This window comes from Emydura macquarii, unplaced genomic scaffold, assembly GCF_026122565.2.
Source record: "Emydura macquarii macquarii isolate MOO-44397 ecotype Brisbane River unplaced genomic scaffold, CSIRO-AGI_Emac_v2 contig_2369, whole genome shotgun sequence".
Lineage (NCBI taxonomy): Eukaryota > Metazoa > Chordata > Testudines > Chelidae > Emydura > Emydura macquarii.
The window spans coordinates 1,536,336-1,557,772 of NW_027132506.1; the positions used below are offsets into that span (position 1 = coordinate 1,536,336).

Consider the following 21,437-nt stretch of genomic DNA (forward strand, 5'->3'; position numbering starts at 1 on the left):
CTGGTTTTGATGACAGACTTGGACATGTGTGCTGGAAGCCACCTTGGTCCTTTATTTGAAAGAGTGTTTAATCTTCATCCAACTGTTTGCTCATGCACTTGAGTTTAGTGCACTTCTGGAAGGCACTCATAAGGGCGATAAAGGAATCTAAATAGAATAGAGTTTTATATTAGAGATCTGCAAAAACAAATATCAGTGGCTGGTACAGTTGGGACACACATCCCCTCTACGCACAGTCTGTCAGGTTTCACTTCCTTGGTATCTGTGATGTTGCCATCCCTGCTCTCCAGCTGTCCATAGAGTCTTCCAGGAAGAAGAGGATAGACAAGGCCTGATCTCTACTGTAAAACAGCAAGCAGAACAAACCCTTTCAGGCCTCCTTTGTGCATCCTAAAAAAAAAATAGGGAAACGCACAAAGCCATGTTTTCCCCTTTGCAGATAACCTTTAAATAGACACGCAGCTAGGCCAGTAGGAAATCAGGGTTGGTGCCATATTTCCTCTTTCCTTCCCTTGGGTTTCGGATCCCGGTTTCAGGGGTTATGAATGCATTTATTTACAACACTGACAAGGCTCCAGCCACTGAGCAGCCAAGTGTTACGCAGCAAAGCCAAACGCTGCAATTCAGATGGAGGCAACCAGCCTGGACACACAAGGAACTTAGTCCTCAAGTCCAAACCCGGTAACGCTCAGACCCATCGCCGTGCCCCACCCTCAAGCGTACCATAAACAGAAGGGATCCAGTCTTACTTTAATTCCAGAGTAGGGAGGAAAGGGGATGGAGACACTGCAGGAACAGATGGGTTGCATATGGAGTACAAATGTGATCAAGGGAAGCCTGTCCAAGGGAATAGGACTGGCTGCAATCCCTGAAGCAGCTGGCAAGGAATCCCCTTCCAGGAGGGAGTTCCCCACGCTTGGACTCAGCTGAAAGCAGCCTGCCCCCAGCCTGGCCCTCCTAGACCTAGGGATCAAGAGCCAGACCCACCTCAGCAGATAATACCAGCTTGAGATGATCCATGTTGTTTCCATGTCAATGTCATGATGAGTCAGGTCCAAGGAAGAAGGGTCGAGCCCAGAACGGGGTGCGATGCACTGGCCCCATGTCTCTTTTCCCCTCTAGTTATCGAGCTGTGTATAACAGTTATGAGTCCACAGCTGCCTTCAAATTAATGGAGCTGGGCTGTTAGTTCAAGCAGCTGTGGTTGGCTATTGCTTTTAGATCCAGAGGGCCTGAATTCAACCCCTGCTTTCCCATCAGTTTTCATGCTGTGCTGTGGCTCTTTGCTTTGAGTAGAAATCCTAACCTAGATGCCTGCTCCTATCTAACCTAGGCTTGATCTGAGAGTGCAGTGCTGTGGTCTGAGACCCCCTGGCACCTTTTTCTATGTGGAACAGCTCCTTTGCTGGCCCCAGGGTGCATCTGTTCTTTCTGGAGCAATTCCTTCCACCACTGCCCTCCGCTCTTTCTAAATCCTCACCTTTCCCTCCCTGTGTCAGGCTCCATATGCAGGATTTTCTGATTGCCGTTGTTACAGGTCTAGCATGTTTGATTCCTGTAGCTTAATGAAAGGGGGTGGAACCAGAGGAGATGACATTGCTGCTGTTTCTCTCATCTGCCTGGCTTCCTGTGACTGTGTTTTGCACTGGACCTGCCTGTTTCCCCTACTGATAAGTCCACCCATGACCTTCTGCCTCCCTGCACATGGCTCAAGTCTCTTAATGCTGTCTGCTCAGCGGCCTTATCTGTGAAACTTACGAATGTCTGAGAGCCTAAGGGATCCACCTCATTCTGGTCAGCCACCTGTGGGCAGCAGAGGGGCCCTTCCAAAGCTTTGAGCTAGTTTCCCTTCAAAGGTCACCACAAGGTCACCTTGGAGCGGTACAGAGGAGCGAATGGCATGGGATGGGGAAGAGGCACTGGGGAGAAAGCAGACCAAGAAGGACGGGGGAAAAGGAAAAGAGGGGAAGTAAACTGAGTTGCGGGGAGATGATTGGGGAGGAAATAAGGTAACATTGAAGGGTAGGGGAAAGAACTTAAGAGAAATCTCAGGCAATAGGTGTATAGGGAACAGAGCACAAAGGAGGTGTAGGAGCCTCGGATCTGTAGTGAAATGAACAGAGAGAAGAATGGTTTTTCAGAGACAATGAGTGGTGCTAAAGTTTGAGCAGCAGCGATTTGTATGTAATGGCAGCTCTAGAATGTGCCTCAGCAGGTTGGCAAGAAATAATGCCAACTCAGTCTGCATGTCCCTTCACTCCTGCCTCCCTCGTGCTAGCCCAGCAACGTCAGGTAGGGTACCGCTCTAGCAGAACTAAGCCCAAGCCTCATCAATTTCTGGGCAGATTGCTGCTGTTAGCGAAGTCACCCAGGCTGAACTTGTCAGGATGCAGTCATCCCTTGTGGCTCCCACTGACGATGTGAATGTCTCTGTCTTCTGGGTCAGTCTTAATTCCGACTTCTCAGCAGTTCCTTGTGCCTGAAGTTGCCACTGCGGTAATGGGAGGGAGTTGGGACTATAATGATCGGCTCTTGATTTTAATAGGAGAGCCAGAGTTTAAATGAGTTTGCATTGGCTGCTCAGGGGTCCTGGAGGCAACGGGGTGTAGCTCCAGTCAGGGAGGTTCACCCAGAGATGAATTTGTCCCATCCCAGAGCTGGTTGTCCACATATTGGTCTCTTTTGTGGTCAAGTCACCTGGCAGGGCTGGGCCTGGCTGCTCACAGCCTGCACTGCCCTTTTTCTGTTTTAAAGCCCTCTTGCTCGTAACTCCCACCCGTGCTCCAGTTCCGGAAGGAAGCTAGGCAGGCGCTTAAGATAAACAAAGCACTTAAACATACACTTAAGTTCCCTTGAGTTTGAAGCATGTTCTTACGGGCATTGCTGAGGAGAGCTGGATTGGGGCCTGAGACAGCGCATGGCTGCTCTGTGATTCGGCAACTGTGTTTTCTGATCAAGATCACTCAACGGCTGGGACCACAAGGAAACCCTGGCTGCACCAGATAGTCCAGACAGCTGTCTTGCCCCACCTCTTACTTTGCACTGACAGCACGTGGCAGGGAGAAAGAAGATAGCAGAGACACACAGGAGTTACCCTTCTGCCATCTGGACAAGGGACTGCAAAGAAAGCAACTCATTAAAACATTTCCACCTAGAACTCACAAGTTCGCCCTGCTGAGAGAGCAAGTGGGAAACACCCTCCCCAACTGCTGGCCGACCGAGGGACTGACACAGCTCACGTGGAGGAGTTTTGGCCTTGACTGCAGTTCAGCGTGACAATAAGCCTCAGCACAGAAACGGTGGTGGCTTCCTGGCAGCCCTTTGTGCAACAAAATTTGTGTATTGCGTGGGGATGTTGTGACCCCTTTGGCACTCTTGCCACATGGCCTGGAGTAAGGGCTGCATTCCTAAGCAAGACAGGTGCATCATCACAAGGTGAGACAAGGAAGAGGGCAACTGAGGCTCTGCAGCTGGCTTGGATTCTCGTCTTGGGTCACTAGCATTGAAGTCAGAGTCCGCTGCCACCCCGAGCAAACACCAGCATAGCGCTGGCCTCGTGTGGCAAGGGGCTGCCATGTTGCCTTGCGTCGGCGATCCAGCCATCAACCCTGAAGTGCTTTCCCTGTCTGGTCTCGGACCCTTTATTTTATCCACCTTTTCTTTCTGGGCCTTCCAAAGAGAGAGCCAGCTCAGCTCCAATAGAGTTGCAGAGCAATTCTAGAAACTTAGCAGCTTCCATTTGTCATGGTCTGCAAGTTCTGAGTCACTGCTTTCCCTGAGACCCCTAATCCTGGCCTGCGTCGGAGCTCTGTCTCTGAAAAGAGGGCTCAGGAAGGATTCACCCAGCTGATGAGAGGAGGAATGTGCAGAATAAACAAGACGACAGGGTGCTGTAAATAACCATAAGTCTCCTCTCCCCTCCCAAATCTGACCCATCGATTTTAGCATCCAGTTACCTGCAGCCAGGGGAATTGGAAAGACCAGTAAATCCCAAGTCTGTTACTGGCCTTTTATGACCTGCAGGACTCTTTTACATTCAAGATTTTTAGTTTCTAAATCTCCAAGACTTAGTCCCTCACAAACTCGCTCGGAAAAAAATTAATTCTGCTCTTTCCAGCGTAGAGGTCAGGAAAGGCACCGTACATTAGTCTGCTGGAAATTGAGCCCTTTCTTTTGGCTGAATTGGCAGATATTTCTCGCCAGCACGTTCTCATTTTTTAAAGCCTCTGATATTCTTTGTATTGGCACTTGATCATTGCCATTGATGGTTTTGCTGTCTGGGTGTGCCGGACCTGTGGGGCTAATGAAAGCACTACCACAACTGGGGGCAGTGCTCGGGGCTGGGCACTGGGAGAACAGTGGGCATCTCAGGCAGTCTGGCTAACTGATGGAGTAGCTGTCTCTTCAAGGCTGTTACTGGTGTGAGGAAGGAAGTGAGCATCCCAGTATCTGCCCATGCAATTCTATACCCTCAGCTCTACCAGTAACAAAGTGTTTCCTGTACACCTTGTGCTATTTCTAAGGGAATTTGGACCCATTTTTGGAGGGCAATTCCATCTGCCAGTCTCCTTAGCTGTGACCTCTTCTGGTCTGTATGTGGAGGGCATGAGCCTCTCTGTTGACTATGGGTGAGATTTTCAAAGGGGCCTAAGGGAATTAGGTGCCTGTGTCTATGTAAGTAGTTAATAGATAAGGTGCCAGGAGATGGCACACCGGGAATATGTAGCAGAATCCCTGGATTTTGAAGGACCAATCCAACTTCTGTATGCTGCAGATGGCTTCCCTTGTGCAGCTCTTCCCATGGATCTCCTGACAATACCCAGCACCTGTGGCATGTCAATGAGATTTGGACACCTCTGAGAATCCAAGCATACAGGCTTTGGCTGCATGTGTTCCCTGGAGCGAGGAGGCACTTTGCAAAGGGAATAACCACATCTGGCGTTTGCCTCCATCTTGTACGTGCAAGCAAATCGAGCTTGGGTGAACAACAGAGGCCAAGTGGCTCATCTCTCCAAAGCTGGATGTTTCTCATGTAATCCTGGTTCCAGGGGCAATTAAGGGAATTCTCTTCCTCCCTGGGCCCACAGTTAATCACCCACTTGGGGCTGCACCTGTAGGACAGGTTCCTTATACACATGTCATTTGACTGCTGTTTGTCAGGCCTGTCCCATACAGAGATGTATGTATTAGATTCAATTTGTTCTCTGTGCATTTGTCTCTTTCTGGCATAGGCTGGCTCTGTTTACACTGGAAACCAATAGGTGTTTAGGGTGTATTTTTATGGCTTATCTGGAGTGCAGCGCTCCATGATCCTGGCCTGGATTTCTCTGCCCCCTGGAATGGTCTCTAGATGCTGTCCCTGGCAAGGGGAAACCTGACCTGGATTCCTGTTCCTCAGATATGGGCTCTGAGTAGAGTACCACTGTGAGGGAGACTGGAACTGGATTCCCATGCTACCCTCAGTGGGCTGCGACTGCAGCCGTTGTGTGGGGGAACTCTGAACTGGATTTCTGTGTCCCTTGGAATAGGATCTGGGTGCAGTCTCTGGGACCCCCTGTGTCCCTGAGTTCTGTGGCTTCTTTTTTTTAAAATTCTCCCTGCTCTTGTTCCTTTCCACCCTGTGCCGCTCCTTCTCCATCTACATCCTTGGAGGGTGCTTCGTGTTGCGCTCCATACATTATGTCTGTCTCTCTGCAGATCATCTCGGTGGCATTGGCATCCCCTCTCCCCTTCCTGTCCCGGTCCCCCTTGCATGTGCCGTCAGCCATGCCAGCTTCCTTTGCCATTCTTTCTAACTCACTGCTTGCCTCCCAAGTGTCTTGCAGTCTGTGCACGGGGAGCACCTTGAGATGGACTGATTGATCGGTAATGCTTTAAAAATAATAGTTTAATCATTATGAAGGATTAGAAATAATACTGGAGCTGTACTGGTCGCGGTAATGTTATTCATGATGAATTCGTTTGGCAGTAGTGTGGCTGTCCCATAGAGCAGCAGGTAGCACCCTGGGAATCCTCTTCTCATCACCATTCATCTGCTCTTCGGAGAATGGGATTAAGGGGGAGTGAGGTGACACAGTGGATTAGCTGGCCACTCTCCCAGACTCTGGAGACTTGATCTCAAATCCTGGATTGTGGTTGCCAATGAAAATGAGTGTGATTGGTTTATCCTTGTCCTCATTGGGTCAGATGAAAAGAATAACCCACCACACAGTACAGCATTATTAGCAGTCTCTGTTCACGGCAGTATAAGGGCAGGTATAGCAGGGGGAGCTGCAGGTCAGGATTAAGGTGGGTGGATTAGCAGAGCTGTGTTGGCCTGGGTGTTGCAGGTTGAGTTGAGCTGCTGGGGATGCCCAGAGCCGGAGTAGCGGAAATTTCTGCAGGTTGGGAACAAGGTGCATTGGCCGAGCTGCAGGGGAAAGCTTGCACCCAGCTTCCTTCACTTAGAACTGGCTTGAGCCAGAACAATCAGCCTTGCACTTTGTGATCGCTGTCTCCATTACCTGACACCTGGAGTTAAATGCACTCTGTGTAGGAACATAGGAGTTGTCATAACAGATTACATCAGCACTCCCCCTAGTCCGGCAGTTTGTCTCTGTCCAGAGCCAATACCAGCTGTCTCCGAGGAAGGTATAGATCTCCCCATACTAGCATGCCCACCGTGGGGAGTTCCATATTTACCCAGCTGGCTTATGTCCTGACGCAGAGAGTTGATGCCCCTTCTGATTATTATCCTCGCTAGTGAGACGGCAGCTGTTCAGATAGGTCTTCAATGCTGTCCTGAATTGCCTCTGCAGCTGGTGCTGGGCAGTTCCACAGGCTCAGCAAGCACAGGTAAAAAAACCCCAATATTTCCTTCAATCCATTGCAGATGTGTTTTCTTTTAATTGAATCAGTCATTGTCTCGTTCTCGTACTAAGAGAGTAAATCAGAGAGGCCAAGTGACCTGCTCTGGACCCCTCATGGTTTTATATGCCTTTCTCGTGCCTCCCCACCCCCGCCTTAACCTATTTCCTCACATACTTACGTTCCAATGACTTCACTGCTTTAAACTGTGCACGTTCTTAAGTGCTTTGCTGAACAAGGGCCTAAACTGTTTGTGGTTTTGCCTCATTTGAAAGAATTTCTGTGCCCCATGCCATTTAAATCAGTGTAATAGGGTTCGCGTGTGTGTGTGTGTGTGTGTGTGTGAGTGAGTGAGAGAGAGAGAAATTTCATTGCACATCTTGCCATAAGGCAGACTTTTTTTTGTAACAGCATGTGATCATGTAATTAAAGACCACGTCATAAGGCATATGCACAAAGGGGCTGCACAAAGGGGCTGAATTAAGGTTGCACAGGGCCACCTGAATTCTGGCATTTCTGTATTTTTGAGCACTTGACTTTGCAATCTTTATAATGTCCGTTCCAAGCAGTTTTGGGTGTGTACTATGTACAGCAGGTCATGGTTGCCAGTCCGCAGCGCCTACGGTGCTGTGTTCCCTCTTGAGTAGAGGAAGATCCCATGGACTCTGCAGGTAACACGAACAGTGGGCATTTAATTTTTAATGGTGACCAGTATATTATACACATAATTTAATGGTGGGAAGTGCTTTTATCACAAGTCTCGCAATATCTGTTGTTGTTTTTAAAGTTCCAGCACCTGGAGTCCTGTGATTAAATCTGAATTTAGAAGTGCTTAGGTAGCAAGTTCCAATATAGACTGCATCAACATCCTGCTTTGTAGTGACTGGAGAAGATACTTTTTTCCCCTTCACTTCTTGGGTTCCTTTCAGATCAGATGAGCAGACTGGTCCTCTTTATCGGCCTTCCTTACAATTTATATCTAAGTACTGGAGAGAGGGCTACTCATCCCCAAGGAGCCCATAGCTGTGTCACTCCTGCCAGCTGTCCTGTCTATTTTTTGTCTGGCTGTAACAGACACGCAAATAGAGAGGAGGTAAAGTAATGGATCAGGGTCTGTCTGTCTCTCTCTCAAAGCGATAGGCACGCTTTCAGTGCCAATCAATTCATCGCACACTTTGGGGGCTATAAACAAGAGTCTATGGGGCTATTTCTCAGGACTGCCAATAAGTAACTAGTTTGTTTTCTTTAGAATTGTCTAACGCTACAACATAAATCCGGAACTAATTTGCTTTTTAACGTCTAAATAATTCCTCAGCACTTCTACCCAACCAGGATTAATTGCCTACATGTTGGTGGCAGCACTGTGTGGCCAGGATGAGTCTGATTAGCAGAGAACATGTCAGATACAATGGCCGGGTTTCAGTGGTCCTGCAGGTGCCCCCCCGGTCCCGAGAAGGAGTTGTGGATGCAGCATCTCTGAAAATTAGGCCTCACGTTTTCAAAGAATCAGACTTTAGTTGTGTATATATGTGTCACACACACACACGAGCTATGTTAAAAGAACATTATTAAGGTTCCAAAGTCAAGCACTCGAATGTCAGAAAATGGCAGAATTAAGGATGTTTGTGCAACCATAATTCCAGGCCTCTTGTGCATACACATTACAAAAGAGTCTGTAATTACACGATCACATGCTGGTTTTTTCACAGGATCCCTGCTTCGTTCGGTGCACAGGATGGATGGTGCTCAGTTAAAGAGCAGCTATTTAATATTTTGGTTTCTCCTTCTTCGGTGTGTGGTCCTCGGCCCTATTTACTCTGTGCTATTCAAACCATGCTCTGAAGATAGAATTATTACTTTCCGCAAGAGTTTTTGTGTGGCACTCATCAATATAGTATCTGAGGGCTTCACAAACATTAATTAAATAATCTTCACAATACGCCTGTGATAATATCTCCATTTTACAGAGGGGGAACTGAGATGCAATTAGTTTAATGTCAAACGTGTCAACTATTTTTCATTTATTATTTGAAAATAATTATTAAACCCTCATTTTAATTTAATATAATCTATATATATACATTTTGAAACAAAAAGTATTTTGAAACAAAAATTGAATGGGTCCATTTATCAAAATGATTTGTATTGATATTTTTTTCCAAATGAAATTTTGTCAAATGGATAATTTCTGTTGGAAGATGTTCAACTGGCTGTAGCAGCTGCCTGTTGCATTGTTTGCAGAACCTAGGTATTTAAAGCGAGGCATTAAATAGCTAAGGATATCCATAATCTTATGATGGCCACCATAATAAACAAATGCACATTCGTATCAAGTATAGAGAGAGGCATATTTCGGCAGTGCAGCTTTAACTGTGATTTGGAATAAATACTTTTCTTTCATCAGCAACTTTTCTCCCATCAGCAATCTCAGAATGTAAACACAGCACAAAGCCCTTTGGAAAATGAAACATGGAAACTATGGCCCTGATCCTGTAATCGGATATACATGCACATTAATGATGCACATTGATCAACCCTATATGCAAGTCCTCATACAGAATTAGTAGTTACACACTTTTCCTATTAAAGTGCCTACAGTACAGAATTCTATTCTGCCATTACCCCAAAATTCAACTGTAACAGAAAAAGAGGGCTCAAGTCTATGCTGAGAATGTTGTATTGTGATGAAATATGTGTTTCTGTATATTTGACAAGAACAAAGTAAGTTTCTTTTGCGAGTAGTGTCAGATTTATGATGTTATTGGCTGTTTGTTACCTTGATTCCTAGCTCTTCTCATTGCTAGCATTTTAATTCCTAGCTCTTAATAATTCCTAGCTCATCTCATCTCTTTGTAAAATGTTTTACAAAGGAGGGCAGTATCATTATCCCCGTTTTACAAATGGGGAAACTGAGGCAGGGAGAGAGAGAGGAAGTGACTTGCCCAAGGTCACTCCGCAGGCCAGTGACAGAGCTAAGAGTCCAGAGTCTTGGGCCAGTGTCCTGTGGTCAGTCCATTGCTGTCACCTTAACGAGGTTTGAAACAGCAGGTGAAATCCTGGCCCCACTGAAGTAAAGGGCAAAAATCCCAGCTTCAGGAATTAATTCCAGGAACTCAGTGCGACAGTGGAACGGGAAGTCTTGAACTAGAGACTGCTGTGTAGTGCTGCTTGTTGGCTTGATAGAGATAACAAACACAGCCAGAGTCAGGGTAGTTAATGCTAAAACAGAAGTGTTTTGGAAAGGGTACAAAAGGAGTTTAAGCCAGTTTGACTGGTAAAGGTTAGGATAAGCCCTTCATGGGGGCAGATTATCCCACACCTGCCTACTTCAGAGTTCTTGTTTCTTCCTCTGAAGCAGATATCAGCCACTGTGGGAGACTGGAAACTCGGCTGGGTGGGTCTCGGTCTGATCCAGGCAATTCCTGTGTTTCCTGTGTGCGTTCCTGGTGCTGAGTTTCACTAGCCAGCCCAGCGTGCCCCTGAGTGTCGGACATGCCCCCTGGGGACACACGGGCCCAGCTGGGGTGGGCGTGGAATCGGTGAGTCCTGACACATGGCGTGGTGCAGGGGAGGCATGATTGCTCTCATTTTAAGGCTGGGGAGGGGACAGCTTTTCAAAGCCAGGAGAAGACTGCCCTAGTCTTTGTGATGCTGCCAGGCCATGTCGTTCTGCTCTGCCTGCTGCCCCTGGCTCCCTGTTGTCTGTCTGTCATCTCGCTGTCACTCAGCCATCCTGTTGGCTAACAGACTAGCTGTGTACCTGTTGCCTGCAAACAGAAGCAGGCTTGCACAGGCATTTAGGACCAGATCATGGCTATAGGTATGCAAAGTGGGGAAGGGAGCAAGGAGACCCTTACAGTGCATGTAGTCCCTGAGCGCGCTCATGTGGGCAAGTTGATATGCACTGTGGCTCTCCATACATCCAAGGGCATGGTTAGGTCTGTGCCCGTTCCATACCCACTAGTGCTTGGAGGCCTGGGAAAGGGCACCTGCACTTTTTCCACCCATGCAGCTCATGAGGCTTCAGTACACCGCAAGCAGAACGCCTCCCGCGACTGCCACCGGGGTGTGTACCCTCATCGCCCCATCTGGGGCTGGAAAGATGCAGCCTCGCCCATTGGGAGAAATGGATGGAGCGGAGGAAGCATGGAATGAGCAAGAGAATCCTCCTCCCTCTTTCTCACCTTTTTGTTTGCTTGCAGGGTAGAGGTTGGCACATTTTACCTAATCTCCCAGTCTATTCACTGTCTCTAAATAATGAACGCTAACCATTCTCTACCACGTTTTATGCACCATGGCCATTAACAATGGCTGGATTGTTTTGCATTTCACATCAACTTACAGGAGTGTCAGAGTAATGCCTAATGGGAGGGTATTAATATGATCACATCAGCATGTTATCACGATCAGCTTGGGTTTGCATTGGCAAATATGGCATTTGCAGCCTGTTACATTGGTGAATCAGGACTTGGTGTGTGGCAGAAACTCAGTGGCTGAGTTTCTTTGTTTAAAACAGGTGGATTGCATCTCCTTAATCTGCTTGACTTCTCCCATTGCCCCTCAGGTTTGTTCTCTCTCTTGTGTGGGTGTCTAGATGTATCTGTATTGCTGCTAAGCCACGACCGGTAGAGATGGTGCAGAAAAACCTTCTGTGGGTGGGAGAACAGAGGTTGTTGGTAGTGATGGGGCTGATATTAATACCCACCTACTTGCATGCTGAAGCATCCTCCCCAGAGGCTTGGGTTGACATTTGGTGGCACCTGTTCCTCTTCACAGCATCGCAAAGTGCTTCGGGCTTGGAAGCAGACATGGCTTCATCTCTGATTCATGCAGTGTTCTCCCCTCACATGCTCCCTAGCCACATGCAATATCATGTCTCTGTCTGTATTGATCTGAACATTTCTAAGGCACCCATTGCTTTTCTATTGCCCCAGGTTCCTATATGGGCACCTGCAAGTGGGCACCTGGGCACCGAACCCAAAGCTAACCGGGGCACTAAGTAGAGTCAAACCGTGGTACTGTTCCAGGCAATGGGGAAACTCCCACTGGCTTAAATGAGACTGGGATTTGTCCCTGTCTGCATGATGAGCCCTGTCCTCCCCTGTTTCCTGACTTCAGCTGCTGCTACTAATCTTTTTCCTCCATCCACAAGAAATGGTTGCCATTTATTCTTGGCTTTTATTTCAAACAGATCTCAGATCTCGCTGGGGAAAATTCTTTCCTCACTGAAAATACCCAACCTTCTTGCTGCCTTCTTGAGGAGACTAAAATAAGAGAACAGGAATGACTCCTAGCCACCTGGCCGACTCTTGGTACTCGACAAGGAAAGCTTAGAGGGCTGCAGCAGTCCCTTGGCCATCTTACTTGGTTTTACATGGAACAATTTGGATCCCAATTAAGCTGTGGAAGGCAACTTTAAAAGAAAACAATTGGCCCTATAATAAGAAACAGAACCACATGTGCACCTATTGTGTTAAAGCCCCCTAGGAAATGATTTTGAGTCACAGTTCTCTGGATCTTTTGTACAAGAAATCACAAAATTACCAAACGAGTCACTTAGCATCTTGAATCTTGTTCCCTTAATAGCAGCTTGGAAACATTTTAGAAAGGCTTTGAAGATGACCTTCTTTCCATTGTCTTCAAACTGAATATGCAGAATAGGAAGAACCGTTAGCAAAGCCCAAATTTCATGTCTGGATTCATATGCAGAACGCCCATGTGAGTCAGTGCAGGTGCCATGGTATATCTAAGGGTGCAGTTGGCCCTGTGAGTATAGCGATCAAATGTCAAATAGTTGTTGATGGGGCGTTGATGGATGTATGGAAAACTGGTTCTATCGCTCTGGCCATTTTGAGTGCGAATGCAGCTTCCTTTGCTTATTACTACAATGAATTATTAATGCAATGATTTTATTGCTCTCCTTGGACAAGTTATTTCAGTAGCTTTCTGGTTTTCAGGGAGAGGTTCTCTTGGCTTCAAGTCACTTTCTGTTTGCTTTTCCTTCATTGTAGGGTTTCTTGAGCATTGTTAGTCTGCTTATACTTTGTCAGTAAAACAGGTGAAGAACAACAACAAAACAGCCAGGGGTCTTCACCACTTGTCATTAAAGATCACACAGCACTTTTCACCTTGTGTTTGGATACAATATGTAGTTCCTCACTCCCTGCCCTAAACCCTATGTAGGTTGACTGAGCACTGTTAAGCATCTGCCGCATTCCACGCCAGTGATGGCTGTACTATTCTTGTACACACACACCGTAGTTGGAGATCCTAGCTAGGCATTATAGAAATTTGTCAGTTATCAGAGGCAAATCAATGAGATAATTGCCTGAATAAACACACAAGAAAGACTGTAGCATGTAGTATGGCCTGTAATGAGCAACGTCTTTGCCTTGATGTTTCTCTCTAACTCTTGTATTGTTTGTTGTGGTAGCCTCATGGCTAATTAACCTCCTTACAGATTAGCCACTTAGTCCCTGGCTCTGAGTTTAGACATGTGTTCCTTGAGAATTCTGTAAAGACAACAGCCGCGTGTGAGCTAGTGGGTTGTGTCTGATTGTACAAGGCTGCAGTGATACGCACGATGCACCGGAGATCAGACTCAGGGTGCTCATCACCTAGGAAATATCACAGCTGTGAGCGGGGAGAAGTGTGTGTCTGGGGAACCCAATCGTGTGCGACTCTAACACTGTCAGGAGATGAGGGTAGGGAGAAGCCAGGTCTATTCCCTTGGTGCTGTTAAGGGCAGATAGGGACAGATCCTGAAGTCCACACCCCAATGTGCCAGAGTAAGATATGGCCCATTGCCCGCACTGGCCCGCCTGGGCTCTGTGCTGCCACACACACATGCACACACCCTTTGCAGCCAGTTGTGTTTGCCCTTTTCATCTGACCTGTGACCCTGGTCTCACCATGCACCCCTGGAGAGGGGTCATTCCCCTTACCTGCCCTGCTGGTACCCTACCCTTGTATCTGGGCTAGTGCGTGGAGGGGGTGGGTTTGTGCAATTTATTTGGTTTTCTGTATTTAATTTACTTAGTGATGCAGAATTGATCCCCCTTGGAAATCTCCGAGCTCTTGACATTTGCGTCTTTTCAGCTCAATTAAAAGAGCCGACCGCAGCTACTTCTCAGTGCTTTCATTATACAAATCGATTCGCCTCGCTTTCTTTCCTTCATTTCTTTTTTTCCTCCTGTCCTGCCATGATCGCACGATGGGCCCATGATATCTGAGGCACTGGTAGCTGATGGGACCTTCTCCTGTCCTCCATGGACTGCCTCAGAAACCCGTATGCAGCTGAGCAATAGACAGCAAATAGGAAAGCTGCAGAGGAGATACAGAAATGAAGGGAGGGAAAGTCCTAGGGAACATCCCAGTGCCCTGTACCCAGAGGCCGGGGGTGGGGACCTCTGTGTTACCGTTCCCTGCCCTGGGCAATTCACAGATCAGCATCAGAGCCCAGTGCTGGGTGCTGCTCCTCTGATCCAGGGGAGGGTATGGGAGCAAAGTGGCCTCCCAGACTATGGGGAAAGGAGCCGTAATGGCCGCCATGTGCTGCAGACAAGCAGTCAAGGCAGCGGGGAAGAGAGATGAGCCCAGCAGGGAGGGGTGAGGTGAGAGGCTGAGGGCACTGCCCAGTGGGCGCTTGTGTTGGGGTGTGGGGTGACCGAGTCCCATTCTGGTTCTCAAGGGAGACTTTTGATCCTCACCTCAAATAAAAACGAATGATTTCCATCCCAGTATAGTACATGGTCTTCATTCCACTGTGTGCTCAGCTGGCCCTGATTGAGTATGAAACTCCAGGTGCACACACAATCTGCTTCCCCCGCCCAGCCCCAGCTCCACAACAAACAGAAATCAGAGGCCTACCAGACCAGAAAAGACTAAGAGTCTAGCCCCTGGACTGCATTCCCACCATGGTGGAGCAGACCAGTGGTCCATCCACCCAGTTTTGCTTCTCTGCTGGTGGCCAATGCTGGATGCTCAGCAGAAGGGAGAAGATCAGCCTCTCAGGTGCTGGGGTTTGCTGCCTGCTCCCCGTCAGCAGGGCTGCACGTTCTGTTTTCACTCATGTGCCACGACAGCCACATGCCCCTGTGGCCACTGAATGCGTGTGCCGTGGCGGGGAGCCCCACTTGAGGTACCGGGGGCTGGCTGTCGGAGGTATTGGTGTTCAGCACCTCTCGGGTCGGCTATCAGAACAATGGCTGCTCAGTGTTTCCGAAGATCGGTCCCGTGCTGTCTCAGGATGGAAACCTAGAGCCCCCGTTGTGCCGATCCCGGCCTTCTGCTTCCCTTTACAGGAATGACGTTGATGCTGCTCTCACTTGTGTTTAAAACGCTGCTCTTGCTCTGCATGTGGCAATATGATGTACAAATCTCATACAGTTTGAAGGAAGGAGCTGGCTCCTGTATCTGTGCTTAACCTGTCCTTTGAGTAAACCTCATTAGGCTGCCGTTAAATGCCATCTCAGCGCCATCTCAGCGTGGGAGCCTCCCTGCTGCAGTCCGTGATTAAAGGCAGAGGTGTCGAGATATTTTCCGATTCCTCTCCCTGTTCTGCAGCCCCCCGGAGTGGCTGGTGCATTGCAGACCAACTCGATGCTGCTCAGGTGCCTCTCCTGGGCTTTTGCGCTTGAGGTGTAAAAAATAACCTGGTGTGACGTGAAAGAGTTAATCAGCTCCAGACAGAGAAACTGACTCCCTTGCCATCCCAGGGGCTGTGGACTGTCCTACAGAGTGGCAGCAGCTAGGGCTGGCTGTGGCTAAATGCCCCCACTACATCTGTTTTGGAGACCCGAATTGAATTCCTCTCCTAAGTCGTGACTAAAACTCTAGGCTTATCGACATGCAAAGTGAGCAATGGCTTAGACTGTATGGATTTAAAAACTGATTGAGTTAAACTGGTTCAAATCCCTGTATAGACACTTTGATGGCTTATTTCAGCTGAGCTTAAGTCAGTAAGGAATTGACGAAGGCAAAACAGCAAGAAGTCTGCTTTAAACTGCAATTACAGCCCTTTGCACCCATTTAATGGAATCGGTTTCATATCACAGCTTTAGTTAGCCAGCATACGTGTGTGTGTAGACACAGGCTACGGTTAGTTGGTGGGTTCCCCCTTCTTCCCTCTCACCCTCCGAGATTTCTCTGGGGGGGAGGTGGGGGATCCCATTGCAAGGTCTTTCACAGCCCCTTTGACGTTGCCTCTTCTCATCTCTGTTGTGGGTTGGTGACGGGCAATGGAAGCACCTTGCAGTCTAGAACTCTGAGAAGGGAGCCTGTGCTGTGAGATCTCCACAGGTCTTTAATTGTCGGAGTTACGTAGCTGCGCTTTCCTGACTCTGATGCAGTGTCCGGTCAGCGAGTCTGCTGAAAACACTCTCCCGCCATGTGTGTGTGCATGCAACATGATCCACTGAGGAGGTGAGTCTGTTCTAGCCCCACCTATACAGTCTGGCTCTTTAACTCAGGCTGTCGAGACCCAGGTTCAACTCCCCAACTCCCTCCTGGAATGGGATAAGCTGAAATTGGCTGTGTCCTGGCTGCTGCAGAACAAGTTCTCTTCTCTGGAGTCACGTCTTCTTTCTTGTTTTATTTGCAGAGACTCGCTGGTGCAGCTGAGAAGTTCCAGAAAGCCCACCGCTGGCAGGACAACATCAGGGTAAGGCTCTGACTCTCCCCTCAGGCTTTGCGACCTTCTTAATGGCCTGGTCTCTCTCTCTCTTGCATTTGTTTCCCAAGGTAGACTTTAGCCCACCCATGGCATGTAACCCAACTGAAACTACCGGCGTTCTGTAGGAATCATTGAGGCCGAGTTTGGCCCTTCCAGTTCTTCCTTTCTTGGTTTTACCTCAGTCTTTTTGGTTTTTCTCCCTACCCTTCTCCCCATCCATTAGCTTTTTGTTCCCCGCTTCCTCTGCCCACTCCCTCACTCACGCTGTGGTTTTTAAAGCAAGCTGTATCCACGACACTCTGTGCATGGACGCAAGTTCATACACAGCTGCCCTGCTCTTCGTCTTCTGTCCCTGCTGCCTGCCAGCCCTAATGAAAGTGAATGAAGTAATTTTGAGCTTGTTTCCAGCGTTGCTTGTGTTGGTGCACACAGGTAATAAGAGCAGTCAGAAGACAGAAGGTGAAGGTCAGGCTAATGGTTAAACACTTTGGTATAGCATGGAGAGCTCCCTAGAGCGTTTACCATCTCAATAGCCGAGTCATCTGCATGGTCAACAGGGACCCTACTGGGAGGGGCGTGCTCTGTGCAGTAGGGGGTCTTGTGTCAGGTGATGACAGACGCACACACACACTCATGTGCCTATTTTTACATTGCCTGACAGTAATTCCAATTTGGGGTTGGTTCTGGGGGAAGGAGTAATTGAGGCTGGTGCAGGGAAAATGTTATTTTAATGATTGCATTTGACTTTGTGATGATGGCAGTGATAAAGCTCAGCAGGAATCTGAAGTATTCTGCCTGGAAATGCTCTCAAATTAAAACAATAATACAAAAGGAAGAACTGGTTGTTTTCCTTTCAGTGCAAATGGAGTCAAAAAAGAACTCCTAGAGACTAACCCCCCGTGTTCCTCACTTTGAGTAGTACCTTACTCCATGAGTAACCACAGGCTAGCATGAGAAACCAGCCCAGAGAAACCACCTGTTGCACTGTCAAAAGTATATTGGTCCAGGCTGTGTCTCCGGAAGGTTCCTGTCCTCTTTGTATATGTTTTGGCCAGCGGCCAGATGTGGTCAAAACTCTTTCCATCTGTAAAATGGGGATAATGATACCCTCCTTTGGAAGTGCTTTGAGATCTGTGCATGTAAAGCACTCGATGAACGCTAGGAGGTGTTCGTATTAGCTCGATGGACTGAAGTGTGACCATCTCCATTTTAAGGAGCAGGTACGGAGCTCTCTGTGCTTTGCTGAAGTCTCTCATAGGCTGCGCGCTCTGGAGACCTAGCTTGTGCTGTTTGCCAGAGGAAGTGGCCAGAGTATGGTGTGCAAAGAGGGAATGGAGGTGAAATGGCCATGGAATTTCAGGGATGTGTGTGCAGAGGAGGTGTGTTGTGACATGACAGAAGCTCCATTGAACTGTGTGTTTGATCTAATGATCATTCACATCAACATCTGTGGGGACAGAGAGGGCGAGCGGGCTGGCCACTGATCACACTTGCATCCTGGTTGAGAAGCAACGGTCTGGTAAAGTCTGTGCACATGCCTGCTCGCTCACGGAATATCTCCTCCAGTGCGTGCCCGGCAGAGTGGTCCAGTGGCTAGAGAATTGGACTGGGAATCAGGAAATATGAGTTCTCTTTCTCACCGTGCCACTGACCTGTAGCTTGACTTTGGGCAAGTCATTTCCTTTGTCCGTCCCTCTGTTTCCCCTTCTGCTCTTTCCCTGTCTACTGGGTCAGCTCTTTCTCTTACTCTGGGCTGGTGTGGCGCATGACAGGAGGGGGGCCCTGAGCTCAGCTGGCAGTTGGAGGCACAACTGTAATGTAATTAGTGACGAAACCATCTCCTCCCAAGTCAATAAGGGATGAAAATTCTCGGGAGGGGATTTCTAGCCAGGCACCAGCAATTGAGCAAACACGAACAAGCCACAGTATCATACCAGAACTTGCAGTCGTGAGAAAGTCAATCCCAGCTCAGATCTAACTATCCAGTGAAAATGAATTTTTTACCAAGACAGTGGGTTGGGCATGGGGCAGTTCTTCTTTTGGCAGACGATTTGGCTCCCAAAGTATTTTGCGATTTCAAAGAACAAATGCTGAATTCCTTAAAGTAAACTTAAATGAACAGGGGTGTAAATCACCTCCATGCTGAGCTCTTGTCTTTGGAAAGAACAAGCCTTTGGCTGCCATTCTAGGTGTGTCTATCCACATTTGCCTCTTAAGCTGTTTTCTTTTGTTTCATTTTCCTGAATGCCCATTCTTTGGCCTGGTCCAAAATAAAAAGTTACTCTTAATGTACAAGATGTTTATTCTCCAGTAATAGATCCCAGTGACTTCTTGACACTAGGAGAAGGGTCTGAGATCTGGAGTTGGGTCTGAACCAAAATCCCAGCTCTGAAAATCCTTTTGGTGGAAGACCAGATGTAGATCTGGATTTGAACTCTGCAGGTTGGGCCCATCACTGCAGGAATCTGATGCCTCTTCTATTCCAAGAAGCTGATCTGAACAGGAATCCTGTCATCTCATCCCCAGATAGTCCCCTCATCAGTGCCTAGTGAGCAGCAGTTTCTGGATTTATGTGGTTGGTTCTGTCTCCTAGAGAGCAGGCCATTCTAGGTTAAATAAGCTTGAGGAGGGGCAGTCTTTAATTCCTTGTTCACATGACTTGGGGTTTGAAGGTTCTCTTGTGTTCAGTTTCCACTCTCAAACTCCATGGGCTGTTTGGCTCTAATTTTTTCCTTCAGCCCTGTCTCTTTAGCAGAGATGGATGGTAAATTGGAATGAAGCTCTGCAGGAAGCAGAGACATGCACCTGGCACTTCTGAAGCCATTCCAGAAGCCACACAATGGTCCCATGGGTGAGAGCTCACTGCCTACAGTAGCTGATACTCAGGGCTGAGATTGTTCAAGGAGAAGGCTGCCTCTAGGGCAGATGGCTGGGAGGATGCTCTTCTGTTTGGCTGCATCACATCAGACAAAACTTGGGATGCCAGAGTCACAAAACACAACCTCAGGCCAACAATCAGCAGAACAGCTCAGGGAAATGGTGCACAAAGGGAGACGTGAGCCCTCATTGGCTTCTACAAGTGGAATTTGCCACCCACTGAGGCTTCCACAAAGACACACTGATCCACTAGTGGGGATCTCTGCCCCCTGGTTTTCAGGGCTGCTGCTACAGGAAGTTTAGGTAGCTGTGTACCAGGTGCTCTAGAGACACAGGGAGAGTTTATTCCTGCCCAATTTCCTTTTAGGAGCAGCATGTGCATTTCTCTTGTCAGTGAATCACTGCATTAGATATTGTCTAACAGAGACACCCAAGTTAGCACTCTTTATACAGCCAGGTTTGCCTCAAACGGGTGATGACCCTCACCACCCTTCCCTTTGCTAGCTGGCTTTGTTCTTTCCAGTTTCATACTTACCCTGTTCTGTGGGACACTCAGCAAACCTGTTTGAAGTACTCCCTTCTGCTTTCCTTAAAGCCCCTGGGGAGATGCTACACAGTATCATGCACATCTGTAACTTCATTCCATCCCCATCTGGACTCCATGGACGTTTCTTCCTAGGATTGTAGCACAGTGTCTGTGGCATGCCTGCAGCCCCCAATGGGTTAACACACTCGTGGGATCCATCAGCAAACCAGTTTGTAGCTGGACTGTAATCACAGCATTCTCCTTCTGTAATGGCTTTGGCATCTGGTAGAGCTGCAACAAACATACCATGGCAGCTGCTGTGACTAACTAGGATGTATTGGGAGCAAAGGGGGCCCAGAGCTTCGTATGCTCTGAGCAAGCTTAGACAGAGCCCTTCACTTGAGTTGGAGATGCAAACGAGGCTGCTTTTAGCTGCTCTCCAGTCCCTGCCACAAACCGCCGAAAGCGTCAGGATTTCACTTGGTCAGCCCACAGGGGAAATGCCAATAGAAGCGTGTTCTCGCCTTGTCTCTTTGGAAGGCAGGCACGGTCACTTGGAATTGCCTTGCTCTGAGCTCCGGCGCCCGCAGCAGCAGCTCCATTAATGTCATCAGAGTGCAAGAGCCGGCAGCCAAAGGCCAGCCATGGCGCCGTTCTGTGCAGCGAAATGGAGCCACTTCTTAGGCAGGGCCAGCAGGCAGCGGCTGACTTGAACCGGCAGGCATGGCAGCCAACTCTTGTCACACGGGAGGCAAATGAGCCCTGCAGCACTGGGGGTTGCCCCTTCCACCTTGATCTGTCCCTGGATTGGGTGCCTCTGAGGCCAGCTCTGCTTGGCAGCAAGGATGTTACCAAGGTTCAGATGCTGTGGCACTGAGTGAGCCTGCCCTGTCCTGGGAAGGGCACACAGCTGTCGGCTTCACGGGTAGATGCTTGGAATAGTCACTGGCCCAGTAAAACCAGTTTGCTGGGGCTTTTAAAGAGCTGTGACACCCCAACTTCACACGAGCATACGTACTGCTCTGGCTCCCCATTGAATTGCCCTGTGTCTTTCCATCTGTCCCGCTCCTGTTCCCACTGAGGTGTCTACATCCAAGCACGGCCCTTCACCTCCTGCTGCATTCTCTGACAACCTCAGCTAATGCACATTGCCTCGCAGCCATGTCAGCTGTGCTGCATGGTGATGCCGGAGACGCAGGACTGTGCTCCCGCTCGCTGAATCCAGCTGAGGAGCTGGGCACTGAGCGGATAGGACCCATCTCCGGGGAGACTGGCAATGAGGAGACAGAACCGGAAACCTGCACCTGAACGCCCCTGAGACACACAGCAGTTTGGCTGTGGAGTCAGGCCAGACCTCTGAGGTGCAGGGTGATATCTCAGGCAGGTGCAGGCATTCTGGTTGGTGGTGGTGTGGGAAAGGGGGAATAGAAGAATGGCCACTTGGGCTTAGTTTAAGAGGTGCTGTGCTGCAATGGGTTGAAATCCCCTCTGCCATGCATCGTCTCTGCCATGCTT

General features: G+C 48.5%; 1 protein-coding gene across 1 annotated transcript in view; it reads left to right on the forward strand.

Annotated features, from left to right (window-relative positions):
* Nucleotides 1-21,437, forward strand: part of CACNA2D2 (calcium voltage-gated channel auxiliary subunit alpha2delta 2) — a 467,666-nt gene that overhangs the window by 267,313 nt on the left and 178,916 nt on the right. The window contains exon 4 of the mRNA XM_067561187.1: nucleotides 16,448-16,507. Within this exon, the coding sequence (XP_067417288.1) occupies nucleotides 16,448-16,507 (60 nt within the window). The remainder of the gene's footprint in view (nucleotides 1-16,447; nucleotides 16,508-21,437) is intronic.